The sequence below is a fragment of the Antrostomus carolinensis genome, unplaced genomic scaffold, assembly GCF_000700745.2.
Source record: "Antrostomus carolinensis isolate BGI_N321 unplaced genomic scaffold, ASM70074v2 scaffold20481, whole genome shotgun sequence".
Classification (NCBI taxonomy): Eukaryota; Metazoa; Chordata; class Aves; order Caprimulgiformes; family Caprimulgidae; genus Antrostomus; species Antrostomus carolinensis.
Window position 1 is genome coordinate 7,308 of NW_010292241.1, and position 10,632 is coordinate 17,939.

At 54.1% G+C, this 10,632-nt stretch overlaps 2 protein-coding genes across 2 annotated transcripts in view; one reads left to right on the plus strand and one right to left on the minus strand.

Annotated features, from left to right (window-relative positions):
* EGFL7 (EGF like domain multiple 7) overlaps window positions 1–4,134 on the plus strand; it is a 6,631-nt gene extending 2,497 nt beyond the window's left edge. Inside the window, exons 4-7 of the mRNA XM_010176890.1 lie at window positions 231–395; window positions 1,304–1,368; window positions 1,707–1,869; window positions 3,809–4,134. Coding sequence (XP_010175192.2) covers window positions 231–395; window positions 1,304–1,368; window positions 1,707–1,869; window positions 3,809–3,831 — 416 coding nt within the window. The 3' untranslated portion in view covers window positions 3,832–4,134. The remainder of the gene's footprint in view (window positions 1–230; window positions 396–1,303; window positions 1,369–1,706; window positions 1,870–3,808) is intronic.
* Window positions 4,135–7,202: 3,068 nt separating this feature from the next.
* Window positions 7,203–10,632, minus strand: part of AGPAT2 (1-acylglycerol-3-phosphate O-acyltransferase 2) — a gene marked incomplete at its 5' end in the record, with an annotated part of 4,345 nt that continues 915 nt past the window's right edge. Inside the window, 3 exons of the mRNA XM_010176891.1 lie at window positions 7,203–7,709; window positions 8,615–8,687; window positions 10,430–10,525. Coding sequence (XP_010175193.1) covers window positions 7,558–7,709; window positions 8,615–8,687; window positions 10,430–10,525 — 321 coding nt within the window. The remainder of the gene's footprint in view (window positions 7,710–8,614; window positions 8,688–10,429; window positions 10,526–10,632) is intronic.

The window sequence follows — 10,632 nt, forward strand, 5'->3', positions numbered from 1 at the left end:
TGGCGGGTCTTGTGCTCACACCCTGCAGCACTGAGAGCACCCAGAGCTGTGCCCAGCACAAACACCAGCTCAGTCTGGGGTCCCATCGCATTCCCACCCTGCATGAGCCCGTATGGCTCTGTGGGGGGAACAGGATCCCTATTTGTGGGGCTGAGCCCTCTGTGCCCCTCACCCCTGGTGAGCACTTCCTCACCACCCCTGTCCTCACCGAGCCCTACCTGTGGTTGCAGATGTGGATGAGTGTGCTGGTCGGAGCCATGGCTGCAGTCAGATCTGCATCAACACAGCCGGGAGCTACCGCTGTGCCTGCTGGGACGGCTTCAGCCTCGCTGCTGATAACAAGGCCTGCCAGCCCCTGGTGCCAGCCCCAGAGCCAGGGACCTTCAGCCAAACAGGTAACCTGTCCCCCGTCATAGGACAGCCCTGGCTACTCAGGGCTTTTGATGAAAGCTGGGATTAACACTCGGCATCACAGGGTGGCTGCAGCAGGACTGGCAGGAAACAGGAGAGGGGACAACAGCCAGAACCTCTCAGCTTTATTCCCAGTGACCTGGAAGTCCCTCTACCACCCAAATAACCTCTCCGTGCACAAATCCAGCTACTTCTCCATCTGCAAGGGTGACAAAGCCCATCCGTGGTGCGCGGTGGCCAGGATGCAGCTGTTCTCTCTGTCATCATCATCATCCTTCCCGCAGGGCAAGTCTGGAGCCACGAGGAGCAGTGGGCAGCACTGGTGACGGCTCATTATTACTTTTGGTACGCGCTGTGACACTTCAAACTCGTACCGTGAGTAATAATGCGCTGTGGCCAGCACGGGCATCACAAGGGACACACCTGGAAGAGCCAGGCACTGTCTGCACGTGCCCCACAAGCCACCTGTCTTTATTCCCTGTCCAAGGCCCTTAGCAGGGACAAGCCTTTGTGCCCACCATGGGACAGGGCAGACCCGGGTACTAACTGATCTGACAACACAGGCACAAAAGGCCAGGCTTCACAAGACATCTTATCCTTTAAACATCACCCCACTGCCTGAAAAATTCTCCACTTTGTTGCAGGTACTCCAGCAGCAAGGAGAGGCTTGTGTGCTTTAGCAGCAGGACTAGGTGCCTGTGCTTGCAGCGGGCATTGGATCCAGTTGATGCTCCAGGGGCTGGTCCCAGCAGGGCAGACCCTGGGGGCTCACTAAGAGGGGAGCAGAAAGCAGCAGAGCTTGGCCCTGCAGCAACACCTCTCCCCAGCACCTTCCACTTCACCTCAGGCAATGGGCTTTAACACACTGACTTTTTCTTGGTCACTTTTTCAGGTCCCCCCAGTGAAATGAAGGAAGAAATGAAAGACCTGAAGAGCAGAGTGGAGGCGCTGGAGCAGGTGAGGTCCCCTCTGCCCTGTCCTGCCCTCTCTGCTGTGTCGCAGCTCAAGACCGTGCTCAGCCAGTTCCCACCCTGGGCTGTCACAGCCAGGGTTTCCCTCTGCCCCAGCTCTATTTTTAACATCGTGCTGGCCTTGTGCCGCAGCAATCCCAGCTGTGCTCTACGCTGCCGGCAGCGCCCACACAGCAGCTGTTCCAGCCCAGTGGCCTTTTGAACACAACCAAAGCCCCGCGAGCTGCCCCGGTGGGGTGCACCCTGGCAGACAGCCTGCTATGTCCTGCCGGGTGGTCCTTGTGGCTGGGGAGGACACGCTCATGGTTCTTCTTCTCCCTGCAGAAACTCCAGTTGGTGCTGGCCCCCTTCCACAACCTCATGCCATCTGCACCGGAGGACGTCGGCACAGACCCCATCAGCCGGCTGTCCCACTCCCTTCAGCAACTGGACAGGATTGACTCCCTGAGCGAGCAGATCTCCTTCCTTGAGGAGCGGCTGGAGACATGTAAGTACCTGGAAAAAGCAGGGTTACACTCCACCCACACTGGCCATGATGAGCAGATGTGGACCAGCAAGATCAGTAACACATATGCCACTATTAATCTATATCTCCCTCAAGCTCAGCAGCCTGTAATTAATAAAAGATGAATACAAACAGCCTATTAGCTTCATTTCAAAGCTGTTTCTATGGCTGCACCATCTGACTGCCCTTGTAGCAGCAAAAATCGTAAGACTGGCACATGAAACATGGCTCTGGGGCAGAAGCAGAGGGGGCCCACTATGAGCAGTGGGTCATGTCTTGCAATCAGCACCCTCACCAGCTGTGTTCCCTTCCTGTACCGTTATAACTTAGTCTCGATAAAAGAAACCCCAACTCTTAGGAAACTAACAGTCCAAAAAGTCAATCAGGAAAGTTTAGGGAGCGTGCAGAAGTTGGCAGATTTACGAGCCTGGGAAGTTTTAGGCATTTCTTTTTGAAGTCTACAAAGCAGTCCTTTGCCAAGCAGTGGACCAGAGAAAGTCTCCTAAGTAGCAAACTCTGAAGAAGAGACACTGGAGAGATCTGTCATGTGTGAAATGGCTGAAGGTGGAGGGTCCTGCCTGGCACGGTCCCCCACGGCACCGCAGAGCAGGGCAGTGTCCCCTCAGGTCCCCAAGGTGTGTGCAACAGTCTCCCTGGAGCACTGCAGCTTGACTCAGAGTAGAGCATAAACCATATGAACACTATTTTGATAGGCAGCTCTTTGCAGCTCGTTTTCCCATTAAATAATTCCAGCGAAATGCACTGAGAAACTAAGCAGGGCTGGGTTGGCTCAGGAGCTGACTCAGCAGCAGCCTGGTGCTGATGGCAGAGGGGTGAGGGTGCTTGGAAAGACTTGACAGGAAACTGTGTTTCAGGGCATATCCAGTCCCAGTTCACTGCTTGCAGTAATGGCTTAGATATAAAAGACTTCAAAGAACTTGTTTGAAGACTAAGTACCTGCAAATAGACACTTAAAAAAAAGCATCTCAGAAAGGAGTAATCATCAGAACCACTGAGTGTTCCAGGAGACTGAGTTTCTTAGTAGTGCCCTGTACATATTATTAGTGACAGCACAGAGGAATGTGAGCAGTATCACAAGGTAACATGGATTTATTCCAAGGGATGACTCCAAAGTCCTGAAATTAACTTCTGCCAAGCCTGTTCTGGCAAGCAAAACTTGTTTTTGTCCCTCTCATGGTCTTGGAAGTCCCTGGAGGACACAAGACTGTCCTTTTGTACTCCAGAAAGCACTAGGGCTTGCAGGGCATCCCACAGAGCATTAAGTAGCCATCCCCTTTCTGTGCCTTGCAAAGCATTTCACCACTGAATGCTAAGATACAACTGAACCCTCTGGTTATCTGCCCTGTGGGGATGTGCATAAGGACTGAAAATCATTTTCTACGACCAGTGACTGCACAAGATTGGATCTCTTTAAGCTGCAACCATTTTAGCCCCCCTTGGTCTGAATTACCCCCAACTCAGCTGTGCCACAGCCACCCCACACAGTCCCTTCCCCAGCCCACGGAGCTCCCTCAGGACTTGGTGACCAGCAGCACCTGCTTCCAATTACTGTCACACAGAGCCACTGCCTGTGCAGTGAGGACAGGCCAGTCCCAGCCTCCCATCCTAGAGCAGCCAGTGTTATTGTCACTGGCTTTCCCACCTCCTTGGCTGCTTTATACAGGACTTCCCAAGCCCAGGCAAGGCTGTTGAGGACCGCAGCACACCGGGAGGAGAGTGATGCTCCCAAACATGGTGGGACAGAGCCAGCCTGGGGGTGTTTGGCAAAGGGACAGCAGCAAGTGTGGGTGATATTGACAGAGGCTGAGGTCAACCTCATCCTTCTTGGGGAAAGAGACAAACCAAACCCAGGCTAACAACAGTGCTGGATTGTTTCGGTTTTTTTTCTTCATCTTCTCAGGTTCCTGCAAGAATGAACTCTAGCCAAGCGCCCAAGGAATTGGAGCAAGCAGAGTACACCCATAGCTCTTATCTCACTCTCCAGCCCCAGGCTGAGGATGAAGCCACATCATCTACGGGACAGCACAGGGTAGCAGGAGAAGGCTGGTTTCCCATCAGTGTCTCCTTCATTTTCTCTTCCAACTCACCTTATCAAAGGTCACACAGTTACTTCCAAACTGGACTCCAAGCCCTCAGCATCTCACCCTCTTCCTGCTGGAGAGGCAGAAAATAAATGTCTTACCTCGTGCCGTTAGTGCCTGTCTGGCTGTGCTGGAGAGACCGGCTGTCGGTGAAGTGCTGTGGTGCTCAGCTTTGCCTGGCTTTTACTTACCCTGTGATATCATCTCCCAGCAGAGCACAGGCAGAACAGCTGCCCCCAAATGCTCCCCTGACCTGCTCCCACCCGAAGAAGGTAGGGGCAAGTTTTGAGTTTGACCACAGACAAAAATGTCTTGTGGCAGAGGGGGCAGCCCCAAGCCAGGCATCATGGCAGGGGATGGGTGCAACTGGTCCCTGCAAAGGTACACGCTGGCTGGTACAGGGAGTGGGTGCCCATCCCTGCAGCTTCTGTTCTGCTCTTTGGGACCAGCCTTGGTCCACTCTTGGTCTCTCACTGGAGAGCTGGTACCTCTCCGATTCTCAGCATGGCAGCTACAGCAGCTTGCTCTGAAAGAACCTGCTTCTGCTCCAGTCCACTGCACCACCCCTAGGCCCTACAGAGCAGTAACAAGGATGAAGCTTTACATGGGCCTGAAGGTGCAGAGAGTCTGTTTTTACATGCTTTAATAGAAAACTTTTCCCTGTGACACTCCCATAATCAGCACAGAGCAGACAGGGACAAACCTGTGCCACTCTACTATCAACAGGGTGGGGCCAAAGAGGGAAGGGATATGCCCCTGCACACCTGGATTGGGGAGCAGGGCCTGGCACACCGCAGTGTTTACACTGGCACGAGCACCAGCTGTCGGGGTAGCTGCTCTCTCCCAGACCCAACAGCCGCTGTGCCATCAGCCTGTGGCACACATGCCTACCTCCCCCCAGCACTGGTTGCTCAAGCCCAAGGACACTGGTACTGCAGAGCAGACATGACCGACCTGGTACATTTTCCTTCTTGCCTCGATCAGAGCTGCAGGAGGAGCTGTGTGAGCGAGTGTTACAGGGGCTGTACCAGAATTAAACCTCCTGCTGTGCACACCAAGGCTGTGGGATGTTACTGCCTGGGAAGGTGCTCGCTCCAGGGCCCTGCTGTGACACAGGTACCCATCCACACAGGCACCACTTTCCTCTTCCCCTGCAACAAGTCCCTGCAGGCATTTGTCCTCCTTGTTCAGGCCAGGCTGTGCCTCAGTGTGAAGCTGTGGTGCAGAAACACAGCCCATCTGCCTGTGGGACACAGGGTGGGGACAAGGACCTGCCACCCCCCTCCTCAATCACCAAACCCACCCCCTGCAAGAGCTGAAGGGTCAGCACCCTTCTTCCTCCCCAAGCAGCCCGCCTCCCCCAGCTCCCACACAAGACCAGGAGTCACCTTTATTTAAATAACCAAAGGTGTACCTTTTTTTTTTTTGTTTTCTTAAAAAAAAGTACATAACATCACTCTCAACCCAATTAAAAGTGAACAGCAGACGACTGCACACAGAGGCACCGCTCCCTCCTCCCAGGGGAGGATGCTGCAGGAGTCACCCCATGGATGTGGTTATCCTCCCCAGCAGCTCTCCCAGGTTTCACCTCTAGCACAGGCCTTTATCTGCTGCTCTTGCAAAGTGCTGGTTCAGTTCCCATCTCCCACCCTGACCCCACTCCCACGGTGGGTCTGACCCCTGAGTCTGTACTGTAAGGCCCCTCTGATAAAGCTCCCCAGCCCCTGCCAGCACCAGCTCAGCCCAAGGGCTCCCTCCCTTGGAGACCACTGGCTCTAGGGGAACCCCCTGCCTTTCCCAGTTGAGGCTTTAAACCCCAAGATGCCATATAACCACAATTCCACCACCGCAGCCCCAGATAGGCTGCAAAAGCAATATTGGTTACCCGAGTAGCCCCAGGCAGCTTATCTCGACCTTACACACCCTGTGCCATGCACAGGGGAGGGAAAGCCTCCCTGAAACCAAGTTAGAGGTGAAGATTACCCCCTGGAACCATGGACCTGACCCAGCCTTGCTCTTCGCAGAGGGCATCACCACATCTGCAGCTCCCAGCAAGAGATCTGTCACCTCAAAGCACAGAAGAAACCCCTTTATCTGAACGGGGGAAGGAGCCTAGGTCCCCTCAAGGCAGAGCTGAAGCTTTCCCAGCCCCGTTAACACTCGTAGCTCACCTGCCCGGCTGCTCTGCAGGAGGTTTACAAGCTGTGCAGAGCAGCAGTTACACCGAGATCTGCACAGAGACATGTGGGACAGACACCATCTTTCGGCCACTGCTGACCATGACAAGTGGCAAAACGAACATGACAGAGCCCTTTGCATCTGCACCAAGTACTGCAGGCACAACTGTGACCCTGGCAGGGAGTTGGCAGCAGTTTTCCAAAACCAAAGAAGCTCCGAGCCAACCCAGGTGCATGTCACACGCGCTGTCCAGAGATGTGCCACAAACAAGTCACACGAGGGGACAGGTTTGCCCAGAACTCCAACAGATATGTGAAGTTTTTTTAAAATCAAGCTGGTGGCTCTGAATGGTAGAAATAAGCATGAGGTTTTGTTCAGGAGATGACTAAACTGGCAAAGCTGGACAGTATTCAGCTAAACTCTGCCTGGATCATTGATACTGGCTTGGTCTGACTGCAGCTTCCCCCTCCACTGCTGCGAGGAGAAGCACTTCATCAGGCAAGCCCAAAGAGACACTATAAGGCTGACTGGCCCCACGCACACCCCTTTGCAACCCAGCTGAGGTTATTGGCCCTAGGTGCTTTCTTTAGAAGCAATAGACTTGGCTCAGGAGTGCCTGGGCAACACGAAGCCTCAGCAAAAGATGCTGCTGGGACCCAAAGGTGTCTCTCAGGCAGACAGGCTCTGCCCCAGAGACCGCTGGTGAGCTTCTCTGTGCCGGATGGCATTGCTCCAGGCTGCCCTGGGCAGACACTGCACTCCCAGTGCTGCCAAAGAGCCAGAGTCATGATTTTCACCTGATTCTCAGCCTCGTTTGAACAGCATCAAGGCTGCGCAGACGCATTGCTCCAGGCTGCCCTGGGCAGACACTGCACTCCCAGTGCTGCCAAAGAGCCAGAGTCATGATTTTCACCTGATTCTCAGCCTCGTTTGAACAGCATCAAGGCTGCGCAGACACTAACTGCTGCCTGGTGGTTTCCATCTGGGACAGCACAGGGCCAGGCCAGCACTAGCTGCGTCTGCAGGAACACAGGTGCAGGGACACTCACATGAGGCAGAGTCCACCTTCCAGCCAGGTTTTCATCGTTGTTGTCCCACACCAGCTGCCTGAGCTGGGGGAACTCACCTCTCTGGTCATTGAGCCCTTTGGTAGCACAAGTTTGATGCCTGAGAAATTCAGAAAAAGGAGACATTTCATTGCGAGATAATGAACCCATAAGAGAAATCCACTCAACGGGGAACCTCAGCGCTGGCTCGACACCCCATGTGTGCCAGTCCATGGTGTTCCCAGAGTTAGAAGTCACTGCAGAGGAAGAGAAGTTCCTTTGCTATTTGGCAATAGAGAGGTCCCTTCAGCTACCACCACATGGTGACACCACCAGAGAAGCATCTAGGATGAGTCCTTTGCTTCGCTTGGACGGCCGGACAGCCTGAAAAGGGTCTCCCTCATGGTGCGGAAGCATCTGTCAGTGAGGTCAGAGACATCATCTGATGTCAGGCCTTTGGTCTCTATCGGAGGCAGAATTTCAACCTTGATTTTGCCTAGGAACAAGAGAAGAGCCTGTGAGAAACCCACACACCACAGGAACACTGTTCTCTGCCCCCCCCCAGGACCCTGCTCCCCCCCATCCTGGGCAGCTCCAGCACAGCCCTCATCCCCTCACAGGGCTCCAGGTATCCATCCCAGGAGTGCAGGTGGAGGCTGCCTTGATCTCAGGGGTAAGAGATTGCTCTGGGGATTAGCCTCAGCTGCCCCAAGCAGAGCGCTTCCTTTGTGCCACAGACAGAGCTTGCCCCTTTCCAAGGCTGGTGTCCCTGCTCTGCCCTGCAGACCAAGAGAGTAGGGGGAGCCCAGGGCCATGGACTCACCCAGCTCCAGGGCCATGCCAGGCACAGCCTGCACCAGGTGCTCCCTCCATCTGCTTCTACCCAGCCCTCCTACCTTTGGCTGGCTCCAGCCATCCATGCAGGGAGCACAGCAAGCATGGCTTCCTCCCAAAAATCAGAGGTACTGCTCCAAGTTGACTGAAAGCCAACTTTCTGCCCAGCACTTGTACTGACAGACTTATGAGCTTTGACAGAATCAGCTTCCTTGGCTCGCTTGCAGAGGGGTCCCTGTTTGGAAAGGTCAGGAGGCAGAGCATGCTTGCCTCTTCCCCCAAGCTCTCACCAAATGATGTGGGCTGTGCCAGGTATAAAAGGGAAAGGTGGTGTTCAATTTTCAATGAAAACATCCCTCACTATATTGACTTACATTCTTTCCTGAGTTAATCCAGCCCATGCTCTGCTGCCAAGTGCTTTGAACTGTCCCCACACATCTCCCAGATGCGATTCCTGCTCGCCCCAGCTCTGCCTCCCTCTCACACCCTTGTGAACCAGATCTCCACATGAGTATGGCATCAACCCTGCCTCCAAGTGACTGTAAAGACCCTGAGGCTCTTTGGTACCTGATGTAAATAGATTCTTCTTTGGGTTATAGAAGGTAGTGAAGGAAGAATACACCACAGGGATCACTGGGACCTTGGGGAAGAAGAGGGGGGGAAAAAAAAAAAAAAAAAGAGGAGTTACTTGCACCACAGTAACTCAGGGCAGGCCAGAGATTAAGCAGCAAATCCCACGCAACAGAGCCCAGCTCTCAGACACACAGGGTACACACAGCCCCACAAGCAAGACCCACTTCCAAAGGCTAGGACAGTCAGGAGTCAAACAGGATCAAAGCCATTCCACAGCAAGTCAAGGCACAGGGACATTCAAGGAGGGACAAGTTACACTTCAGCCTCAGGTCAGCACTGGCTCACAGGGCTCCTCATCCCAAGCCAGGCTTCAAAACTGAGGTATTTTCTGACCTGCAAATATTGGAGTGTGCCTGTTTTGACAGGCCTTGCCGTGCTGTACAAGCACATATTTGGGACAGGCCAGCTGGTGTGCCTTCAGCATCTAAGAAAAGGAGTCACCAGCTGCAATCAATTGCTCTCTGGGAAACTTCAGACAGGCAGGGACACAGCCAGGAGGGCAGGCACAGAGTCATATCTCAAGTGCTGGTAACACTGATGCAATCTACAGTCGGTGCCTCAGGGGGAGCGTTAGCACAGGCAGGTACCACTTCCACTGTCATCCTTTCCTTCTAGCAGCCACCAGCCCCTGCCTTGGTTGCATCACCAGGCAGGAATGGGGATGGTACAACACAAGCTACACCCTGGGCTTGGCCAGTCAAACCCAGTAAGAGATCTGGCACCTACTCCCTTCTCCAGGATCCTTGCTGTACTGCTTTCTTCTAGGGAAAGTCTAGGTAAAGAGTTTTCTGAGTTTTCTCTCAGACCTTGAGTCATTCCAGTCCCGAGAAGCATGGCAGAGAATGCATGGGAACGCAAGGCACCCACTTCCTCTCAGCCACCTCTCCAGCACCTAGTCCCCAGCACCTGGGAGCTGAGCAGGGTGGCTCAGCTTCCAGCAACCTCCTGGGCCCAGGCAGCATGGCCAGGTCTTCAGTGTCCCTGGCACACTGCCCCAGAGCTCTGCGCAGGCAAACACCACTGCTCCCTGAGGAGCACTGACAGCTCTAGCCATCCAAAGCCAAGAAGCTGTTTGTCTGCTCCTCCACTAACTGCTCGTGGATCTTGACATTTGGGAGAGAGAAAGCGTTTAAGACATATCAAGAAGTGCCATATGGCTTTCTGGGAGGGAGCAGCTATTTCCACACAGAGCAAGCCCAGATGTTGCTCTGAAGCACTCACATTAACAATCCCAAATCAACACTACATTGTTGCAACCTGGGGGATTGAGAAATGCTTCAACAGCTTTGGGATTTCTCAAGCAAGCTCACAAAGTGCAGCACCCACTGGACCCACTGCCAGAAGCAAGTTCTGTGGGGAAGCTGTGCTCCCAGGAACAGGGCGCAGACAGTGCGCTGCCACGCTGCTGCCTGCAAAGCTTAGAGCTAGAGGGACAAGTGTGCCTGTCCTCCATGCTCTGCCCTCCAGATGGGACACCATGACTGCAGTGCTGGGGCAGTCAGGAGAGAGCACAAGGCAGCTTCTCCACTGTCTGCAGCCCCTCATCCACAGGGGTTAAGTCACTTCTGAAGGGGATGGAAGGGGCTCTCAGCTCTGGCTGGGCCGCACATGTCACCTAACAGTAGTTTAGCTGAGGAGCTCAGCTGTGACCCCAGAACACAGCTCACTTGAGAGCAAATAAACCACAGCACTGCACAACCAGTCTGCAAAAGCATTCAGGGCTCCTGTGCAGGAGCAAAGTGCTGTTACCTGTGCCTGGACAGCAAGGTGAAATGCTCCTTTCTTGAACGGCAGCAAATCCCCCGTGCAGTTCCTCGTGCCCTCTGGGTACACCCACACCTTCACCTGCACATGGTGAGATAAGGTTCTGCTCCAGCAATCCACTTGCAGCACTCCCTTCCTGCTGGCTGAGCCGCCAGCCAGCCTTGCCAAGAGTTGCAGGGGGCTGTAAC